The following is a 23,380-nucleotide window of genomic DNA, read 5'->3' on the forward strand; positions in this document are numbered from 1 at the left end:
GACCACAGTGTCCAGCCTGTAAGGAGAAACTGAAACGAGGAAGTGGGGCTAAAGGAACCCTGGATTAGGAGGTGGGAAGAGCCAGGCCCCCACCCCTGCCACACAACTGCTGTGGATCACAGCCTCAGCTATTAGTTTCTGTAACTTTAAATGGGGAGTTTCATTCAAATTCTCTTTGAAGTTCCTTGTGGCCTTAACATTCAATGGTTCCAATATGCTGAAATGAATCCCACATTCATTTGGAAACATCCACTGCATTCAGATGCAGAAAACATTTTTTTTTTTAATAAAGTTTCAGAAGAAATCTTTGCTATACTTATTTAGCATTAAATACATAAAATTCGGCTTCCATTTATTGCCTAAGGTATTAATTAGCTCTTTAGAAAAGCTTTATTGAAATAGGGTTACTAGTCTAATAAGCAAAGAATAACCCGCCACATTCATTAGCAATGTCTTAAAGCAGCTTTAATTCCTATGGGATTTACTCCTTTGTTTATTCCCATTGCTTTTCTCATCCAATCTAATTCAGGACTCAGATACACATAAATTCTAATCCTATTTCTGCCATTTGCTCTCATCATCATTTTGTGGAAAAACAAAACCTCTAAAGTCATGGGTTGTCTTCCAAATTGTACGAGATAATGGAGGCTACCTAACCACTAGCAAAAAGTTATCTAAGAAATCCAGTGTTCAACAAATATTTGAATTAGTACTTTATTGATAATCCTGTCTTTTTTTTTTTTTTTTAAGATTTTATTTATTTATTTGAGAGAGAGAGAGCATAAGTGGGGGGAGAGGCAGAGGCAGAGGGAGAAGCAGGCTCCGCACTGAGCAGGGAGCCTGACCTGGAGCTCAACCCCAGGACTCTGGGATCACCACCTGAGCTGAAGGCAGACGCTTAACCGACTGAGCCACCCAGGCGCCCCATGTCTCTTCCTTTCTAAAACTGCCTTAGTTTCCCTCTCTCCTGTCCCTTCATTGCTCACACCTCCACAAAGCTCTGCAGCAAAGACCGCATTACTACGAGGTGCAATCATCACCTGTACCCAGCTCTACCTTATCCCCTGCAGATCCGCTGTCCTCTCTGCCACTCTGACAATAGCGGCATTGGTGGTGGCAAGAGCAGCAATCACAGGGACTTTCAGGTCATGTCTACCACACCCAGGACAGAGAACCATCGCCTTGTATATTATTCCACTTAAGCCTCACAAAAATCCTTTAGGTAGCTATCGTTATCCTTATTTCAGAGGTAAGAAATCTGCATCTTAAGTTACATAATTCCAGTGACCTGAATTTAAACAGGTGTGGTTTTTGTTTTTTTTTTAATGGAGGTGGAAACATGTAACACAAAATTTATCATCTTAATCATTTTTAAGTATAGAGTGGTGTTCATTACATGCATGTTGCTGTACAACAGATCTCTAGAATATTTTCATCTTGCAAAACTGAAACTCTATACCCACTGAACAACAACTCCTTGTTCGCCACCCTCCAGATCCTGGGAACCACCACTCTACTTGCTAAGAGTTTTACCACGTTGCAGTCACATAAGTAAAATGATGCAGTCATCTTGTGTCAAACGTGGTTTTTTAAATACTCTATTAGTCCCATGGACGAACCATATTCCACATGTGTGTACTTTGTTTTGAAAATTTTCTCCCAAGGAAGGATATCAAAATGATGGCAGTATTTCCAGGCTAACTAACAAAGATCTATTTAAACCTTGGTTAACTGCTAATGCTATTAAAAGACAGCAGCAACAGTGGTGAAGAAGGACTTCACAAGCAGGGAGCAGAGGAGGTGGCAGAAGCCACTAAAATAAACTGCCTTTTACAAGTAAAATATTTATAGGCTAGGAATTTCCTGTATTTAGAGCAACAAACAGAATTTCTTCATATTTTAAGAAATACTGCCCCAAATTTAATATGATTGTCAACAGAAGTTCTTTCTTGCTTAGTTCATTTAGAGATGTTACTGCTTTATCAAAGGTAACCTTAATAGTTGAATCTGTCCAGAGAAATAAACTTGTTAATGCCTCACTCCATTACTCCTTAAAATAAGTGTTCAGATTCAAGAAATTTGACAATTATATGAGATAAAGTCAATAAAAAAGAGCATGGAAGCGGTGCCTGGGTGGCTCAGTTGGTTAAGTGTCTGCACTTGGCTCAGGTCATGATCCCAGGGTCCTGGAATCTAGCCCCGTGTCAGGCTCACTGCTCCCCTCTCTCTCTACATCTGCCTCTCTTCCAGCTTGTGTACTCTTTCTCTCTCGCTGTCAAATAAATAAAATCTTAAAAAAAAAAAAAAGAGCATAGAATACTATAGAAAATGGAATAGGCAGAACATCTCTTTAAGGAGTGCACCTGTTTCACTTTAAATAGACTGGTATTGATGGGCAGACAAATAGCACCTTCCATACCTGTACAAAAACTTTCTGGAGTAGTCCACGACGTTCTGCTAGAGGTAGCTCATTCTGTGCACCTCCAACGGCCTCAGGCACATGTGGAAGGTCAAAAAACAGATACAAACATTTAACCAGGGTGGAAGGCACTGACATCGTTGTCATGCAGTCCACGGTTTTCTGGAAAACAAACCAATAAATAAGTGAAAGGTAGATAGATATAACTGTAACTGGTACAGCTAAGGAAGTTCACAAATTTTAGGCCAGAAGTTAAATCATTAACTCACAAATTTTAAGCCAGAAAATTATATATCAAAGTAACTTTTTAAATGCCTGAAAATTTTTAGAAAATTACTCCACAGTGACAAATACTCATTTTCCATTTGAACAACTTTGCTTTAATCCAACATTGAGGTGTGTTTGTTATTTATTAAATTTGCTATTTATTTATTAAGAGGAATCATGTTTCAAAGAACATAAGCTTTGTGATTTAGAAAAAAGAAACATAACCATAAACTTGGGCAAACTAATTTTGCTGGACCTCACTTTCTTCTCCTATAAAACAGATATAATGCCACATAGGTCTTAGAGTTAATATAAGCATTATATAACAAATGCAAGATATATTAAGCACTAAATTACATGTTAATAGTTGCTTGACTATCACTTTTATTCTAATTATTCGTTCTTGGGGCTGGAAGGACACTTGAGGGATATAGCCATCACTGACACACAAAAAATCTCTGTATCATTTTCAACAATTTCTAAAGGAAGAAATTCCACCTTCTTATGGTGAATCTTCCAGTATTCTTAAGAAGTATGCTATAATAATTGCCAAATTTTCTTTTGGTGCAGTTTGGAACAAAAAGTTTTACCACACTGGAGATCAAGAGGTCGGCATCATCTGTATTTAGTTTATTAGCTTTTTCATCAAGCAATTTTTGAATGCGTAGGGTATGTCTGGCACTGTGCTAGAAACGGGGCATGCAGCGACAAAGCACCCCTGCCCTTCAGAAGACTGTAGTCTACTAGCAGAAGCAGGTTCAACTATTTATTTTAGATTAAAGAGATTTAATCTCTTAAGTGTAGCAATGATAATACACACAGGCTAATCTAGAAGGGAATGATCAACACTGCCAGGAATGGAATGGGGAAGGATAGGAATTAAAGACGGGAAAGATCACCTGGAAGACACATAGGCAGTATGTTTCAGGAACCTGAGTCCAAAACTGTTAATTCCTGAAAAGCCACAATAATAATGTCTAATCTTTAATAAGTGTTAAGTATAAAACAGGCATAAGGCTAAGCATTTTAATTATCTTATCTATTATCCTCCATCAACCCTACAAGGTAGACTCTATTATTGTATGATCCTGACCTCACACATGAAGCAGTGGAAGCTCATCACTGACATAACCTGCCTTAGGTGAGAGAGCTGGTTTAATGGTCCCCAAGTGGGAATGTCTGATGACCTATGTATGCATATGCTCTCCCATTCTGGTTTGACTTTTATTTTGCTGGCACTGGAGAACCACTGAAGTGTTATAAACAAAGGAGCAACAGAACCAGATTTCAGAAAATTAGCTGGTGGTAGTCTAGACCTAAATTAGATATGAAGAGCAAGAAAGCCAGGGTAATTAGGAAACTAATACAGAAAACCATATGAGAGCTGGGGCCTGAACTAATGCAATAGCAGGGTGATAAGCCTAAAGAACAATCCCTTGCAAACAAACAAACAAAAAAGAACAATCCCTTGCATGATCTGGTCCCTTTCTACACATCCAGCATCGTTTCCTGCCTCTAAATCAAAAACCCTTTGCTCTTCCCACTAAGATTATTTCTAGTTACCCCTTGTCTCTATATATCTGACATTCAGTTTAAAGGTCTGCCCATGTCAGAAGCTTTAATTCCTCATCTATCCTCCCACCCTCACCTACAAAATTTTAACTCTCACATTCCACATTTCTATTTTCATAGCACTACACAGACCCCATGATTGCATTTTATAATATTATCTTCATCTACTCCATGTCTGTCATCTACATGTTGATTTAGGACATGTTTTAGTCATCTCTGTACCTTACTGCTACCAACAGGAAATGGCAGGCAAAAAAAAGGCCAACTCAAAATACACAACACTGAATTTTCTTTTAAAATGTTTCTTTTTCGGGGTGCCTGGGTGGCTCAGTCAGTTAAATGTCAGCCTTCGGCTCAGGTCATGATCCCAGGGTCCTGGGATGGAGCCCCACATCGGGCTCCTTGCTCAGTGGGGAGCCTGCTTCTCCCTCTCCCACACCCCCTGCTTGTGTTCCCTTTCTCGCTGTGTCTCTCTCTGTCAAATAAATAAATAAAATCTTTAAAAAAAAATTTTTTTTTAAATAAAATGTTTCTTTTTCTAGTTAGGTTATTACTAGCTTTCCCTTTCCATTAGGCAAAATGGTATGATTTTTCATTTTCATTTTATAACTGATACACTAAAAGTATAACTTGGTATCCAAACAAGTAACTGGAAACTTTTGTAATTTTTTCAAAAAGTGATTAGGTTTCTCCTGATTCTTTTCTTACACTTTTAAGGCAATCTGTCCATTTGTACACATTTAAGTTAATCCACATATATTGACTTTCTACATGTTAGGTATTTAGTAAGGACACACTTTCTGTTCACACCTGAGAAAGCATCTACAGAAAATACGAATAAAACTTAGAAATATTCTGGGGCGCCTGGGTGGCTAAGTCGGTTAAGCGTCTACCTTCAGCTCAGGTCATGATCTCAGGGTCCTGGGATGGAGCCCCAAGTCGCAGCTCCCTGCTCAGCGGGGTCTGCTTCTCCCTCTCCCTCTGTCCCTCACCCCCACTCGTGCTCTCTCTCCCTCTTTCAGTATATAAAAATCTTAAAAAAAACCCTTAGAAATATTCCAATTAAAAACGATTATTTTATATGCTATTCTAAGCCAAACCAAATTTTGATATAGTAATATGGAGGCATTTATAGCTCCCATCAACAGCAAATAGAATCGACATTTTGATGGTCTTCTGGTATGGTCACAGATACATGGAAACAGTGGGCCTCTTTAGGACTATCTGAAGGTTACTTGGGGTAAATTAACAGCTCCATTTGCCCAGGACTCAAGGGTTGTCTGGGATGTGGGGCTTCCGGGCTAAAATCTGGAAAGTCCCAGGTACATCAGAACAAGTTGGTCTGATTCCTTTTGTGATTTAAGAAAGAAACAAACAAACCTAAACCAGCAAACAAAAAAGGGAAACAGATCATTCTAAGGGGAAAAAGTCCAAGTGCTACTACTTGAGGCTAGTGACTAGTGTCAGGATACGGTTACTAAGGAATATGCACTGTTTCTGCTGTGGCCTGTCACTGCAGTATGACTAGCGTCACAGACACCTCTGTCAGTCCCATTATTAAATGATGTGAGTTGGGGCACCTGGGTGGCTCAGTTGGTTGAGCGACTGCCTTCGGCTCGGGTCATGATCCCGGAGTCCTGGGATCGAGTCCCACATTGGGCTCCCAGCTCAGCGGGGAGCCTGCTTCTCCCTCTGACCCTATCCCCTCTCATGCTGTTTCTCTCTCTCTCAAATAAATAAATAAATAAATAAATAAATAAATAAATAAATAAATAAAAATGATGTGAGTTGTTTGAAAGCCCACTGTAATTTAGAGAGTAGCCATTCTCAAGACTGATACTAACTTCGATAGGTAATTCTACTCGGAACTGTAGAAGGTTGAATAACTTTCATGCCCACAACATCACAGGCCAAAAATCGGGTATCCAAACAGCTCATCACTGAGTAGATGCAACACAGATCATGGCAGATGTTTAAAGGTGACTGGCGGGGGAGGGGGGGAGTGGGGGGGGCGTGTAAGCAATCTCCAGAATAAATCAAACGGGAAGGGAATATATATTATCCTGAAAATGTCAGTATTCCCCTATTTTCCATAAAAATTAGAAGAATTTAAAAATATTTTCCATGTCATTTACTCCTTATTAGCGAAGTGACCTGATGATTACTCCTTATTAGTGAAGTGACCTGACTTCTAGGGTAAGTGCCCTAACATGGATCACAGAAGTGTTTGGTCTGGGCCAGATGGAGCCAGGGCTCAGGGCTACTCACCTACAATCACAGAAGTCCAGCACTGTGCCCCACACATGTACGCAAGCTATCGTGTTCCACATGTGTTATGACATGACAAAGATGGAAAACACTGTTCAAGTTAGGCATTTTCTCAGGTGTAAAATTTATAAAACAGAAACCTCCTCATAGAGATGTTATAAGAAGCATGAAATAAAGCATTAGAAGCATTAGAAGAATATAATGATTATCATAAAACCTCATTTGGGAACGATGATAAATTTAACTTCACAAAATTCCAAGAGGATAAAAAAGAAGTCAAGTTATCAAACATAAAAACAAAGAACTCACCTGACCAGAGGATGCTAACAAATTAATTGTTGTCAGAAGCATCCAACCTCTACTGGCTTCTTCACTCTGATTGATTTCTAGGAACTGGACTATGGCCCGACTTGCAGCCTCTATAAAACCAAAGGAAAGCCATGAGGTGGGGGGATATCAGATATAAAGTGGCTCTTCTTTAAAGCCTGGCCAAAAAAATGATCATTTACTAAGCACGTGCTTTATATCAGCACAACTGCATGCTCTGTGTAAAATCTGTTAAAAAGAGCAATATTTTAATGGTATATCTAGGCCCTTACAGCATATTGTCACATCAATACAGAAGCGGAGAAGTCAACCTAAATATTTCAGGGACAGTTACATCACGAGCTAGTCAAAAAGAGTCATGAGAAAGGTAAAATTTGAGCTCAACGTACCTGGAAAACAAAGATATGTTTGTCTAGGAAGTGGGAGGGAAGGCAGGGAACAGAGAGATTAAAAGCACAGTATTAAAACAAAAGTGTAAATAGAAGACTGAGCCTAATTAAGTTAAGATCAAGACAAAGAACTATAACACTGCATTAATATTCTACAATTTTGAGAATTAAGAGTCCAGCATCAACAGTAGTGATAGAAAATCAAAGCCAATTTATGAAGAAGGTAATCTAAAGGCTGTTGACTCTCTGCGCAAGAGAAAGCGAGTGTAGTTTCTCAAGCAAAGTAGATGATGAAAGGGTCGTTCTAAGACTATGTAGTGGTGATGTGTAAGACAAACTGGAAGGGCAAAGACTCTGGTGGAGGTGACCCAAATCAGGAGCCGCCCCAGTGATATGCACGAGGGGGGACTTGAACAGCTGACAGTAGGAATAGTGAGTGTCAGGCACAGAATGACAGCGTTGGAGGAATCTATGAAGTACATTTAGTTATGGTTTGAGAGGTAAGGGAAAATGGACAAATCCTGAACCATGTGCTTAATTTCATCAGCACAGAGCTCATCATTGTTTCTATCAATATATGAGATGAATTAAAATGTCAAAAAATCTCTGAGAAACAAACTGAGGGTTCTAGAGGGGAGGGGGTGGGGGATGGGTTAGCCTGGTGATGGGTATTAAAGAGGACATGTACTGAATGGAGCATAGGGTGTTATACGCAAACAATGAATCATGGAACTCTACATCAAAAACTAATGATATAATGTATGGTGACTAACATAACATAATAAAATAAAATTTAAAAAAATAAAGTGTCAAAAAGTAAGTCCAATTTGTTCACTTATCAAAACCAACCTGATAAGTTGCTAATGTACACTTAATACACATCATAAAAATGCAAAATGTAGAATAAATAGATTTTAGGTTGCCTTCAAGGTATTTTTTCTTCCATTTAAGACAATCAAGATAAAAGTGTTTCATTAAATAATTGAATGAATACAAGACTTACATTGGATACTTTGCTGGGCATATTTCACCTTTACATAATTCCATTTGAAAGAGTATTTTAATAGGAAAAATTTTAAATAGCTTAATTTTACTAAGTCTTAACTGTGTAACAAACACTCTTTTAGGTACTTGAAGATTTAACTCATTTAATCTTTACAAGAACCTTATGAGTTATTTTCTATCATTATACCTGTTATAATAATACAAACTGAGAAACAGAGAGGATGAGTAATTTGCCTAGAGCCACACAGTTAGTCAGTGACAGAACTTGTATTCAAACCCAAGCTGTCTAGCCTGTAAGAGATAAAGATAGTGATTTAAAAAAAATTTTTTTTACTGGAGAAGAGGGAAGCCAAAAGAATCCTGGCTTATTTCTAATATTTCAGTATCTTAAAAGTGTTGAAATTCTTGTATTCCTATTTTCACTGATTTATACCCTCTCGCCCCTCTCTAGAAAATAAACATCATGGGAGCAGACTCCATATCTGCCTTGTTCACTGCCAATCCCTGGTATGAAGCACATCACTGGCACTAAGTGGGTAGTCAATACATATCTGTTAAATGAGTGAATAAGTCAAGCTAAAGAGGTCAAAGAAGGACATTTTGAGCTCAACTTGTTACAAACATCAAGAGTGTTTGGGGCGCCTGGGTGGCTCAGTTGTTAAGCGTCTGCCTTCGGCTCAGGTCATGATCCCAGGGTCCTGGGATCGAGTCCCACATCGGGCTCCCTGCTTGGCAGGAAGCCTGCTTCTCCCTCTCCCACTCCCCCTGCTTGTGTTCCTGCTGTCACTATCTCTCTGTCAAATAAATAAATTTTTAAAAATCTTAAAAAAAAAAAAAGTGTTTGTGTTTACTATGGATAACAGAGATTCCTGAAAGTTCTGAGAAGGGGAGTAATAATATAAAGAAAGCAATGTTTAAGGCTAGTTAAATTGTGAAGGTCTCAATAGAGAGGGGAGCAAACAAATAAAAGAATGTCACTGAGAAACATTCTTTAGCAATTGTGGCCTGAGATCATTAGTAAAAATTGATCTGTAAATTTTTCTTGCAAACCTGTCATGGGCCAGGTTTTATTACATAAGCCCTCTTTCCTTAATAGGAATCAAATGCTCGTGTAATGAAGATGACTCCTTTCCAGTAAGTAAAATTCTCAAAGGCTGACATGCTGTGCTTTCATTTTCTAGGCTTCTGCACAAGTTAGGCAACTTTGGTGTTAAATTGTGCATTTCCAACTTTATAACTCAACATATTAAAAAACTACTTGCAGTCTTCAAGTTGATTATTCCATCATGAAATCAATGTAAAAAAATTCTATTTCATAACAACAACAAAAACATTGATTAGAAAATGAACTGGTCAATACCACCTATGCTTCTGACAGAGGACGAAAAGAAGAAAGATGTTGAAGAGACGAACAAAATTACCTTCCCAGTACGAAAGCTAGAGAGCTACAAATAAGACACATTCTGAGTGAACTGCAATGCCACCCATGTTTTTTAACATAACGTTATTAATGCTAAAAGGAAATTGGACAAATATGTCTCTTCTGCTACTCAATAACTGCTATTCAGTAAGTTGTCAATTATGAACAATGAATGCTAATGCTTACTTTGAGAACCAAAACACCAAAAATGTACTCTTGGCTTGCAACAGTTCTATTGACCTGAGCAACGGTGGGCATTTATACAAATGTGTGGTTACTCTTGTGTTGGCTGACAATGAATATTAAGGTATTCCTCAAGATAAGAAGAGACAAATAATAGATTTAAAAAAACCCTCAATGTTCTAATTGTTATTAAACATTACAACAGTTCAATGGATCACTGAGCTGATTAAATAATACACATGAAAATAAAGTTTGAAAAAGACCAAGATAGTGTAATTATTAACAGTATCTAACAACTTTACCAACTTAATAACAACCATCCTTTTTTGAGAAGAATGTGGAGAAGACCTCATTGACAAAGGATCTTTACATAACAAATGTATTCATAAGAACTATTTCACTCTCACCTACTTATTTCAGTATGCTGCCATTCAAAACACCTTAATGGGATCTCCCACTTCTTATTTTAAATGAGTCAAGAAGCTCACTGCAAAAGTCTTGAACATTCAGTGTGATCTTTAAAAAATTACGTATACTAGAAAGTAATTTTAAATTAAACCTCCACAAATTATAGTTTCTTAAAACTTTGAAAGAAAAACACTTCTAATAAAAAAAATTGCATTAGGATCTTTCAATTTCACTAATATTTAACAAATACAAATTTAAATGATTTAACTGAAGGTTGTAAGAGTTAATGAAAGGAACATATTAACCCATACTGAGAGTTGCCAATCATTTGATTCAAGCTTTAGCTTTCACACTGCATTTCAATACATAAAGTTAACTGAAAAATACAGAAATGGAGTTAGTAGAGCTCATTATTAGATTAATATAAGGTAGACAATTTTAAAAGAAATTTAAAGACAGAATATAAGTGAATTCAGTTAGACAATATTCAGAACAATCAGAAGGCAAAATTTAGTTAGTGCAATACAATTTTTCTTTTGCATTTAAAGCACAGTCATTTTCAAACTTATGCAACAGGATGATAATGTGAAATGAATCCACAGTATTACATTCTTTTTTCATTAATGAAGAAACCAAGCCCTAAAAAACTCTTTCCCATCCCCAAAAAACCTCCGCAAGTTAGTCAGAAAAATAGTAGTACAACTCACAGCTTCCATGCTCTTTTTTCATTTGATAATATACAACCACACCTTGGGAATAAAATTACCTGAGGGTGTTGTGGCTTTGAAATCCTTGGAGGACAGCGGGGCACACTGTTTTTCTGTTTAAAAAAAGAGGCTGGGTTGTCTCCTTGGGGATTCAGTACCTGACACTAATCCCACCACAGATGCTGTGTAAGACCCCAATTGTAGCCAGCATCCCCCAGCTTCTCCATCACCAGGCCGCCGCCCACTGGGGAATCACACCACTGTATTTAACAGCAGCATTTATCACACACTGATGTCATTAACAATAAACTGAAGATACTACTTTTACATGGGTGGAGATTTTTTGCTTCCATGACATACACGGACCACATGCCCTTAGCACGAAGCAGCCTGCATAGTCCAACTTAATAAATAACTACAAGAGGTAGGAAAAAGTCTTAAGCTATACTCTGCACACAATATGGCCACAAAATTATAAATCTTCTCAAATTAGTTGAGGGCCACTACATATTTTTAACAAAAGCCACATGGAGGCAATAACCAAGAGAGAATTATGGGAGACAGAGAGAAAACGAGAACTGTCAAACTGCCCTCATATATTACACATCAGTCCTTGTATCCATTTTGCATGTTTCCATTTTTACTAACTTCTGATGAATGGATTCAAAATAACAGAATTGCAGATAAGCATATCTTCCTACTGAGAGAACTACAATCCATATTACAAGTGATCTGATAAAAAGACTTGATATGTGAGTGGTAATTAGGTAACAAACAAAATAACAAGTACTTCACACCAAATTCAGAGGAGTCCTGAAAATATAACCTTGCTGTGATGCACAACAAATACAGACAACTTTCAAATGAATCACAGAGGGCTCAATTTCTGGAGAAAAATTATGTGCATATAAATTATAGCAAAATTACTTTCAATAACTTCCTGTGAAATAAAAGGTCATGTAAGGTATCAAAAGTAGCCAAATTCATAGAAACAAAAAGTAGAATGATGCCAAGGGCTGGGAGAAGGAGGAGATGGGGAGTTGCTGTTCAATGAGTATGAAGTTACAATTATACAAGATAAAAAAGGTCAGGAGATCTACTGTAAGACACTGTGCTTAAAGCAAACTGTACAATACACTTAAAATCAATCAGTCAATCACAAAATGAGAATGGGATATACAAGAGGTAAGATGATTCAGGGGCACCTGGCTGGCTCAATTGGTTAAGCAGTGGATTCTTGATTTCAGCTCAGACCATGATCTCAGGGTCCTAGGATCAAGCTCCGGATTGGGCTCACATTGGGCTCCAAGCTCAGCGCAGAGTCGTCTTTCCCTTCTGCCCCTCCCCCCCCCACCTCAGGCTCTCTCTCTCTCTCAAATAAAATCTTAGAAAGAAAAAAGATGATTCAGAATGTACCTAGGGATCTTGAAAATTTACTAGAAAAATCAAAAGATCAAAAAATCTCCATCAAAGTATCTTTAAGAATTTATTTATTTGAGAGAGAGAAGGAGAGTGTGCATGAGCAGGGGCGGGGTCAGAAGGAGAGGGAGAAGCAGACTCCCCTCTGAGAAGGGAGCCCAACGCAGGGCTCCACCCCAGGACCCTGAGATCATGACCTGAGCCAAAGGCAGCCGCTTAAATGAGTGTGCCACCCAGGCACCCCTCCATCCAAGTTTGATAACAAAACTGACCAAAAGAAACTTCCAATGTTAAAAACTAAAAATAAAAGAATAAGAATTCCCATAGCCAGGGGTCTTTAAGACTGACGAAAGAGATACTCCAAAATTATGCTTTTCTCTCTTAAACACCAGTAAGTCTAGCTTTTCTAACACTACTCCAATTCTCAAAGCATTTAAAAAAAATAAACAACCAAACAGAGAAATCCTCTATCAAAAATCAGTAAAGATTTTTTGAGCACCTCATCTGTGACAAGTAGTCCTCTAGGTGATACAGGGGTGAACACAAGAGACAATAAAATTAAGTAAACGAGATACTTTCAGATGACAAAGTTCTATAGGAAGTATTTAAGGTGACTGAACAAAATACTCACTGGTGTGGGGATAGAGGATAAAGGATCTATTTGAGATGATCAGGAAAGGTTTCTCTTGTGGAGGTAATATCTACAAAACTTGAATTTCAATTCAATGGATTCTGAAGTTAATAAATTTCAATAAATTATAAAACTAAAAATTGTATGGAATTACATGATCTGGAAAAATATATCTTAAAAAGACCCAGAAATCAAGAAGTCACCAATGGAAGAGGGGCTCAGGGGGCTCTATGTACTACATTTGCAACTGCTGGTGAGTCTAGAATTATTTCAACATAAAAAGTTAAAGGAAAAACTTGTGTAACTATTACTGTATTTAACAATAAGACATCCTGTACTCCATTTAAGATACTATTCATTTTGTCAAAAAACCTACCCTATCTATGTAAAATCGTAAGAGGATTTAGGAAAACAAATCTCTAGTGCAGAAAAGCGTTTTTCTACAAACATGCAGATTAGGTATTTAAAAAGACAGCAACAGAAAACCAAGTGTAAATACAGTTTGGGGAATATTTTATTCTAATCTAGGGATATCACTCAAGAAAGAAAATTCAATGACAGGAGTCAGTATAGAACAGAGAAATTTCCCTTCATGTTACCTGTTTAAAATAGCTAAAAAGGCATAAAACACACAAATCTTATATTTAAGAGCAACTTCTCTGTTCTACAGAAATAACTAAATCAGGAAAGACAAAAAGGATGGAGTCCCACTGTGCATGGAGAAAGGAGAAGACAGGGGTGGGAGGTTACCTTAAACCATCTTACCACCTTTCACTGAACTTGCTTTAAGGACTGCAAGTATAATTAAAATCATCTCACTTTAAAATCCATACATCAATTAATATAATGTACTGCTTCTGAATAAGAGATTTAAGTCCCTCGATCCAAAAATATTTTAATGGCTGTTGCTCCAAAGACCCCATAACGGGCTCCGGTTAAAGATGGGAGGTTGTGCACGTGCATTTACCTCTGCTTTCTCCTGAAGTCCCACGGCTATGAACTGAATTGTGCCCCTCTCCCTCAAATTCCTCTGTTGAAGCACTAACTCTTAATGCAATGGTATCAGAGATGGAGCCTTTGAGAGAGAATTAGGGTTCAGATGCAATCATGACGGTGGGAGTCCTCATGAGGAGATTAATGCCCTTATAAGAAGAGACACCTGAACTCTCTCTTCCTCTCCTCCAGGGGAGGCCACATTGAGAAGGTGCCATTTGCAAGTCAGGAAGAAAGATCTCACCAGAAACCAATTATGCTGGCACTCTGATCTTAGACTTTCAGGCTCCAGAACTGGGAAGGACTATTTCTGTTAATTTAAGTCACTGGTCTATGGTATTTTGTTATGGCAGCTTGAGCAGATTAATACACCCACTAAAATGGTTATAAAAGGATTTTTCAAAAAGCCTAAACCCATAAGGACAAAGAGAATAGGAAAGATGAAGCAACATTTTGGATACTAAAATAGCAGAGAGGTTAGTGGTAACTGATTTAGCAAACTCTAGAATCTTAAAGCAAGTGCAGGAAAAATGAAAAAGCAACTAAACTACAACAGAACCTTCAAGAGGCTCAGGAATTGGTGGCACCAGGTACCTTTGGAAACAGGTAAATGTGGGAGTGTACACAGAAGGCCTGGTAAAAGGATGTTAGAGAGCAGTAAGAGTCCCCCAGATCCCACCATGTGGGCATCAGACTGGAGGTGTGCTCAGTAGGAAGAGTGAGGGAGTGTGTTAGGGCTGGGGCGGGAGTGAGGGAGTGCAGCCATCACACCAGGCACAGCTGCAGCTCACGGAGAGCAAGCAGAAGCTTACACACTGCATGCTGAGGGTCCTCAGACCTTTCCCCTACTTGGCTTCCAAAATGCTGAGAGGGAGACATGGATCTTCCAAGTAGAAACTGGACATTCTTCACTGGGGACTCTGCCTAGCTCAGGGGAGAGAGTCAACAGAACAGCCTAGCAGGATCACACTGGGCTGATGCCCACGGTTTCAAGCCCCACCCACAAGTGCAGAGCTACCAGCAGCTCTCTATGGCTCCGTTCTTATACATGAGCAGATGGCCAAGGAAGTCCTCTAACCTAAAAGACAGACAAAAGCAAGTTAACAAAAAAGTCCTCTAACCTAAAAGACAGACAAAAGCAAGTTAACAAAAAAGTCCTCTAACCTAAAAGACAGACAAAAGCAAGTTAACAAAACAGTCCTCTAACCTAAAAGACAAAAGCAAATCAAAAAATTAAAATTTTTGAAAGGAACAGAGCTAAAAAAGGACATCTATGAAAGAACAGACACTAATAAAAAAAGAAACTCGTAGGAATTAAAATTATAATGTCACAAATGGGAAAAAAAAAAAAAAACCTCCATAGAAGGGATGAATGGCAGGGTCAAAAACCAAAAATACAAAATAAGAGAAAATAAGAAAATGAGAGGGACAGTCTCAGGGGTACATCTGAACAGAAAAAGAAAACTGAGTGGAGGATATTATTATACAAATAATTCACAAAATTTTCCTAAAATTAAAGGATGTGAATTCCCAGACTTCAAAGTTCAGTAAGTACTCAGCATAATGTATAAGAATATATGCTCCAAGGCATGTATCATGAAATTTTTGACCAGGAGGGACAAAGAGAGGATCCTAAATGCTCCAAAAACACACAAACAAAAACAAAACAAAACAAAACAAAAAGGCAGGTCACAGAAAGAAACAAGAATCTATGCAGCTTACGATTTCTCAATAGCAGTGTAGGAGTCTAGAATATGAAGGAGAAATTATTTTTAAATTCTCACATAAAATGATTTCCAATCTAGAATCTGATACCCACTGAAAGGGGGATAAATATAATGCAAGCTGCAAGATTTTCCAAAATGACCTTGAGAGCTCACCCTGGGCTGCCTGGAGAAGGACTTAGCTAAGACACCCCCCACTACCGACCATATCCTCAAGGGAGTTGCTAGACCTAAACTCAACTTCCCACGACACTGGTAGCTTCCTCTCTCTGGTAGGAGGGCCTCTAACTTCCCCTGGGCCCCAAAGTCTCCTGGGGCTAAACAGCGAGGATCTGCAAACAGCTCCTGTAAACATCCGACAGACATTCAAATCCAGTACTCAAACAGCCTAGATCATAAGCATTTGTTTATTTTTCACTGATAAGACCACATTTGTGTTTGTACTTTAGGAATGGAGGGGCATCAGGGATTTTCTGAGGACACTTTTCTGTGACAGAATGAGGGTGGTGGACCTGTGCCTTCTTTTCTCTTGCTGAATCCCTGGTTTTGTTTCCCCTTTCTGCAATAAAGCCATGCTAAATGACATGTTGTTCTAAGCCCTGGTACCTGAAAGGTTGTCAGCCTAAAGACATCACCTTCCTTGATAAAAAGAAGGGAACCCATCTTACACAGTAACAGTCAAAAAATTTTTTCACTAATGGGATTTCTAAAAAACAAAATAAAACAAAAACTAACACACATACACACATAAAATCCGAAACCTTAAATGGTAACCCCCTGCATCTTTTCTCAGGAAGCTGCTGGAAAAGATGCCTTAACAAAAATGAGTAAGTTAGTCTGAGAAAAAAAGATGCCTTGAGATTCAGGAAACAGAAGTTCCATCCCAAAGAAGTAGAAAGGCAGCCCAGACGATGTTGAGTGGAAATATAAAAAGGACAGCTGTGCAGCTGGCCTAGGGAGCAACTACCATGGATTAACGGATTAATGAAAGCCAGAAAGTTCTGGAAGAGGTATTTGCAAGAAGATGAAACTAACAGAATATCTGGTGCCTTCAATCATATTGAGGGGAGATTCAGAAAAACATTTTAGCAATAGGGGATGAATGTGTGATGAAAATCTAGAAAACTAGTAAACAAAAAATAGGCAATTATTAATTCAACTGGAGGTGGAAAAGAAGTTTTCAAGGAAAGAAATCACACCATACCATACAACTCATCTTAAAATAGTGTTTTCATAGTCTATACAAGATAATATTGATCTAATCAAATTAAGACAGAACAACATTAGAGGGGCTTAGGAAGCACGCACGTACAGGCAGTGGTGGTGAGCTTAAGAGAGTGAAAGTCTCATTTTCTTTTGTGGGAAGTCAAAAGATAGTATCTAAATGTGAAAAAACAAGGGCACACACTGTAGGCACATCATTTAGAGACACAGAGGTAAATATCAAAAAGAAAAATTTTTTTTTAAAAGTGAGAGTGAGAAATGGAGTTGAACTAGGATGGTGGAAGGGAAATGCTGTTTTCAATAAACCTTTTAACTACCTGATCCTTAAATACGTGCCTGTATCATGTTAATAAAAAATAAATTTAAAAATAAGATTAAACAAAAGCATTACTGTTACTATTGGAAAAATAAGAATTTGATGGGCTGAAAAGATAAGTGATTGTCCAAAAGAACATTATAAAGAGAATTTAAATCATCAGTTTATCAGTCTCGTGCTTCAATAAGAAAGCCAGCACTCAAACGACCATTACAAAACCAAAATAACAAAATAAAACAAAGATAGAAATCCCTCAGACATACTGTTAATTTAGAAAATGACTAACGGTAAATAAAATCAAGAAAGCTTACTTTAATTCTGGATAAAGGGATAATACCTTATGAAGTTTAAAATTACCCAATTATGAATAAGAACAGTTATTTGGGCAGCATTCACAAAAAGCTTACTATATGTAAAGATTATTGGTTAAAGACCCCTAAGCAGTTTATGGTCTAATAGGACGATAAAGACACACACACAAATAACCACTGGTGGAATGAGAAACATTAAGAATAGTTCCAAAGAGAAAGTTTTTCCTTTGATTAAGGGAATCAAGAAACATTCCATCAAAGAAGTGTGACTTAAAATCCAAGCTTCCAAGATTTAGACATACTAGGGGGGCAAAGTCTCCCTTCTGGGTGAACCATCATAGGTGAAGGATAAAAATAAGAGCACAGACATGTTCACGACTATAAGCAGCTTGGTTTAGTTGAAATATAGAAAAGAAAACAAGAAATAAAAACATAGACTAAAAAAAAAGTTCATATGGCCAGATCCTGGATCTGCCTTGAATCTGGATTTTGTTCAGAAGGAAACAGAGTGTTCTTGGGAGAGAGGGGATGGGGATGGGAGGTCTAAGGACAATGGTCTTGAGTACAACCGCTCCACTTGGGAGATGTTGAACCAACCAACAACAGAGTGTGTGAGAACGGGAACAGGGACAGGTAATTAAACCCACGTGGATAAAACGGTGTCAGTTTTCTCTTTAATTTTAATAGAACTTTTACCAAACAGCCTATTCCAATAGTTTTTCCTGGTTTCAGTAAAAATACCTGTGGATTTGTTTGATGCTCTCCTTCGAATTTCTGTCACCATCAGTCGTGAGACTTGGGTTGTGAACTGCAGAAGGTCAGAAAATTTTTCTGTCATCGTATTTGGTGGAGCATTTCCAAAAACCTGTGGATGAAAAAAAAACAATTTTAATGAAGCACTGTCAACTACTGACTTTCATTCTGTACATTTCAAAGTGTGGTATGACTTGAAAATCAAGTCAAAAAAGTGGTCTTATACAGATACTTTGAATCTGAATAATACGTTTAAAATACAACTCTTTCAATATATCATATCTAGCCGCAATTCTTGGTACATATTACATAATCTTTTGAATGAATGATTAAATAAATGAAATAAAAGCCAAAGAATAGTTATCTATGAAATTTGAATCAATCTTACCGGTAAACTTTAGAAAGCATGTTTCTCTGAAGAGATCTAAATTAAGAATTTAGAGAAAGGGGAGCCTGGGTGGCTCAGTGGGTTAAGCTTCGGACTCTTTGTTTAGGCTCAGGTCATGATTCATGGGTTCTGAGATGGAGCTGAGCGGAGCCCCACACTGCGTATGGCTTCACACTCAGCAGGAAGTCTGCTTGAAGATTCTCTCCCTCTCCCACTCCCCCCACTCACCCAAATGTGCGCTCTCTCTCTAAAATAAATCTTAAAAAAAATAAAAAAAGAATTTAGAGAAAAGTGGTAAGGTTCTATGATGGTACATAGATATATCAGATGGTGAAAAGCAGGGATTTATCTATGGTTAAGTCCTAGACTGAATACAGAATTCACTAAACTCATGCTATAGCTCAGAATTTCTAAATTCTACAACAATTCCCAAAACAATACCGTTAGGAAAGAGACTAAAGAAAATGAATGTGAGGGTCATGAAATACACTTTGTTTTAATAAAACATCTAAGACAAATGAACTTTAGAATAAACCATAAAAAAAAAGATTTTATTTATTTATAGAGAGCGCACGCACACGCAAGCAGGGGGAGTGGCAGGGGAGAGGGAGAGAGAGAATCTCAAGCAGACTCCTTGTTGAGTGTGGAGCCCTACTCGGGGAGGGGCTCAATCTGAAGACCAATAGCTCATGCATGACCTGAGCCTAAACCAAGAGTTGGAAACTTAACCCACTGAGCCACCAGGCACCCCTAGAATACATAATTCTTAAAGATAAACCAGTGTGGGCGCAGCAAAGAGGGCAAGAAAATGAAACCTGGACCGACAGTCTTAGGAAAAGAAATGGCTATATAACTGGATGTATCTAAAATATTATTTTGAAAAATGTCCCTTATAACCAGAAGGAAATCCAGTCTTCTAAAACTATTATGATAGCTCTCTTATTATAATACTAATCACACAGTATTTTATATTCTTATTATCTGTTCAAATGTCACTCAAAAGGAGGGAACATATCTTACTCATCTTTGTATTCTACTCTGCTTTAATTTATAGAGATGTTCCCTAAATATGTTTGTTCATTTATATGCTGTCTCCCATCCCCCACAACAACAGATTCTAGAGAACATTTAAGTTAGCACTGAAGGATACATAAATTATAACATGAGAATATAAACTAAAATTAAGAAATAAAACAAAAACAAGGAAATAAACCAAGGCTAGGGAATGGATGCGAAAACAGGACTAAAAATATCTAAGACCAAAAGACCAATTCTGTATTTGTCGTGTTTTGGTCATAAATTTTGGCTCAAATATACAAAAGAGAAAACCTATTCTATTCCATGGTTCACAATGTCCTTATGTAAGAAAAAAATATATTTAAGGAAGTATCTCTATTTTCATACTGTAGCATAAAAATTTCCTTCCAAGGATCCTCAAAAAAAGGATATAACTTATAATGTAATATCCTTGTAACAGAAATATATTTCTTACATTCTTACAACAGATACTATAGTCCTTATAACCTCCTTCAAATTGAGCTGAAAGTACCAAACAAATCAATGCTACAGGTTATACTTTTGTTTGGTTATCTAAAGGCTGTTCATTAACTTGACACAGGAGTAATTTTACATTATCTCAAAGAACAAATAAACTACTTTTCAAGACCTCAATAAATTGGTGTTTTTTTGGCTGAGATATTGATAAATGTTGTGTGTTTATAGCTCAACTGGGTCACTTGTTTGTAAAACCTATATTCTTTAACAAACAAATTGGAGGCAGATTAGAAATTGAGAAGCCTAATAATGACACATGCTTGAATAACCATTCTACTTCCAACTCAGAGATGTGAGTATATAACTGTTGTTTACAAAACAATTGCATATTTTCCTAAGGCAATTATGAAACCTTTCATCAAACTAATTTAAAACAGGCAAATATTCCTATTACTCAGAATATATTAATATATATTTTGCTCCCAAGAATTATTAAGAGCTATTTTATTCTGAAGAGTTATGAAGACAACTTCATAAAATAAAAAGATAATTTCTTAGACAGTATATGCATATGGTTATTCAAGCAGTCTTCATGCTAGGTGAATAATTGTTAAAAATGCAACTAACTTGGGGTGCCTGGGTGGCTCAGTCAGTTAAACGTCCAACCCCTGATCTCTGCTCAGGTCATGATCTCAGGGTTGGGAGACTGAGCCCCGCATCGGGCTCCACGCTGAACGTGGAGCCTGCATAAGATTCTTTCTCTCCCTCTGCTCCCTCTCCGCCCCCTACACCCTGCTCTCTTAAAAAAAAAAAAAAAAAGAGAGAGAAAGAAACCTAACTTTTCACACAAATCCTGATACTGACCAAATACTATTAACGGAAAAAGAGCTATGTCCTGTTTGCTAATTTGAAATGAACAACTATTGCTTCTTTGACACAAACAACTTTTAGTCTAGTGATTCATTCTTTTCATTTATTCACTCATAAATATTTATTGATCTCCTACATATGCCAGGCAGTATCTGGAGTGATGAATACAAAGGTAAATAGAGAGTTGTGAATACAAAAGTAAATGAAACAAAGAGGATTCCTCTGTGTGTGGAGTTCACATTTTAGTACAGGAGACAAACATGAAACAAATTAAGAACGGAAATTACATTAGTGATATGTTCTAAAGGAAGTAAGCAGGGTAAGTGGAAGGGAATGCCTATTGTGGCAACAGGCTGTCCAAGGTCTCCCTGAGACGACACTGGCATGAAGGAGTGACACTGTGTGATGAGACAAAATCATACAATTCAGAGTGCCAGAGAAAGAGGGGACTGGGCAGCAAGAAGAGTGTGCTAAGACCTCCAGGTGGACATGAGTCTGGGGTAGGTGGGGAATCCAAAGGCTGGTGCAACTGCAATGTATTTTATGAGATGGGAAGTGTGCAAGATAAGGTTAGAGAGGTACAGGGACTAAAACATGAACTGACATTTAGATAATACTGAATATATAAGGTAGCAAAGAGTAGATTTTTCTGTGATTAACTTCAACAATTAAATCTATAAATATTAGGTACATATTTAATCACCTTCCACAAATAGCGATATTACTTGAAAATATACAACACTTCAATCCTGTGCTTAGATGTGTGCTACAGAGGATGGAGCATGAAGCTGCGAGTTCAAGGAGAACTGGATTCTCCTCACCCTCAGACACTACTGGTCAAATTTTTCTGGTTCTCCATTTTCCCATTTGCCAAGGGACAGAGCTAAGCAGCTGGAAAGAAATGACTCTACAACATCTATGTGACATTCATAACTCAGATTAAAAAAAAACAAAACAAAACAGGGCGCCTGGGTGGCTCAGTTGGTTAAGCGACTGCCTTCGGCTCAGGTCATGATCCTGGAGTCCCGGGATCAAGTCCTGCATCGGGCTCCCTGCTCAGCGGGGAGTCTGCTTCTCCCTCTGACTCTCTCCCTCTCATGCTCTCTATCACTATCTCTCTCAATAAATAAATAAAAATCTTAAAAAAAAAAAAAAAAACAGAGTGAGGAACAAATATGCCATCTACCAAATTCAAGAAAAATAACAGTTACCAAGGAAGGAGCATTTATAATGTGCCTAGTACTATGCAAATACTTGACATGTTAATAACATTTAAATCTCATAAAATCCTATACAGTGTCCTCATTTTACAGATAAGGAAATTAAAGTTTAGAGAAGTTTAACAACTTAAGCCAAAAGGTGGTGGAGACAGAATTCAAAATTAGGTCTGTCTCATTCCAAGCCATGCTCTTAATCACTCAGTACTATGTTGTCTCAGTTAAACTTTGTATGAACTCTATCACTGTCACTTTACACAGTTACACCTGAAGAGGGGAACAGCATGGTTAGACTTGATTTCAGAAGAGTCATTTTTAATATCCACCTGAATTACAGAAAATTTTCTGGCACTTCCTCAACTAAATGTTTTTGGCATACTCAGGGAGAACAAATTAACAGTGTTATTTAATGCCATGTACAACACAGAAGCTCAATATAGGGACGCCTGGGTGACTCAGTTGGTTAAGCATATGCCTTCGACTCAGGTCATGATCCGGGGGTCCTGGGATGAGTCCCCACACCCGGCTCCTTGCTCAGCGGGGAGCCTGCTTCTCCCTCTGCTTGTATGCTCTCTCTGCTCATGCTCACACGCTCTCTGACAAATAAATAAAATCTTTAAAAAAAAAAAAAAGCTCAATTGAGTAAAGCTACTCAAATAAAAATTTATTAAATATGACTGATAAGAGAGGTTAGAATTTTTACAAAGTTTTCTAAAATGGTGTCTTTTGTTTCCTAAATATATGTATTATCTAAAATTCAGTTACATGGTACTGACCATCAGGAGTCCTGGAATAATTTGCTATACATAACAGATTTAAAAAATTAACAATGAAGATATAATTGCATTATTCATAGTAAATGAGTCTTATTAATTAATATAAATGATTAGGAAAACATGTATATCCTCCTTGTTTCTAAGAAGGATCACCAACTCAAGAGAAAAGGAACTGAGAAGGCTCAGTCCCTTTCTCTCCTTTGGGATATGCCTGCCTCATGAGAACATGCACGCTCATCTACTCTGCATGGGGCTTGCAACTATCCAGTTTTGCCAATGGCTGGGTAAGAAAATACAGC

At 37.7% G+C, this 23,380-nt stretch overlaps 1 protein-coding gene across 8 annotated transcripts in view; it reads right to left on the reverse strand.

Moving 5' to 3' along the window:
- WDFY3 (WD repeat and FYVE domain containing 3) overlaps positions 1-23,380 on the reverse strand; it is a 263,913-nt gene that overhangs the window by 143,085 nt on the left and 97,448 nt on the right. For 6 of the 8 annotated variants that reach the window (XM_064584729.1, XM_064584731.1, XM_064584732.1 and 3 more), the window contains 4 exons: positions 18,325-18,448; positions 11,025-11,078; positions 6,836-6,945; positions 2,420-2,581 (listed from right to left, as the gene is read on the reverse strand). In XM_064584729.1, coding sequence (XP_064440799.1) covers positions 2,420-2,581; positions 6,836-6,945; positions 11,025-11,078; positions 18,325-18,448 — 450 coding nt within the window. The remainder of the gene's footprint in view (positions 1-2,419; positions 2,582-6,835; positions 6,946-11,024; positions 11,079-18,324; positions 18,449-23,380) is intronic. The other 2 variants (XM_064584734.1, XM_064584730.1) reach the window with 1 other exon arrangement.

This window comes from Mirounga angustirostris, unplaced genomic scaffold, assembly GCF_029215605.1.
Source record: "Mirounga angustirostris isolate CCGP_5_RB_7025 unplaced genomic scaffold, mMirAng1.0.hap1 SCAF_2, whole genome shotgun sequence".
Classification (NCBI taxonomy): Eukaryota; Metazoa; Chordata; class Mammalia; order Carnivora; family Phocidae; genus Mirounga; species Mirounga angustirostris.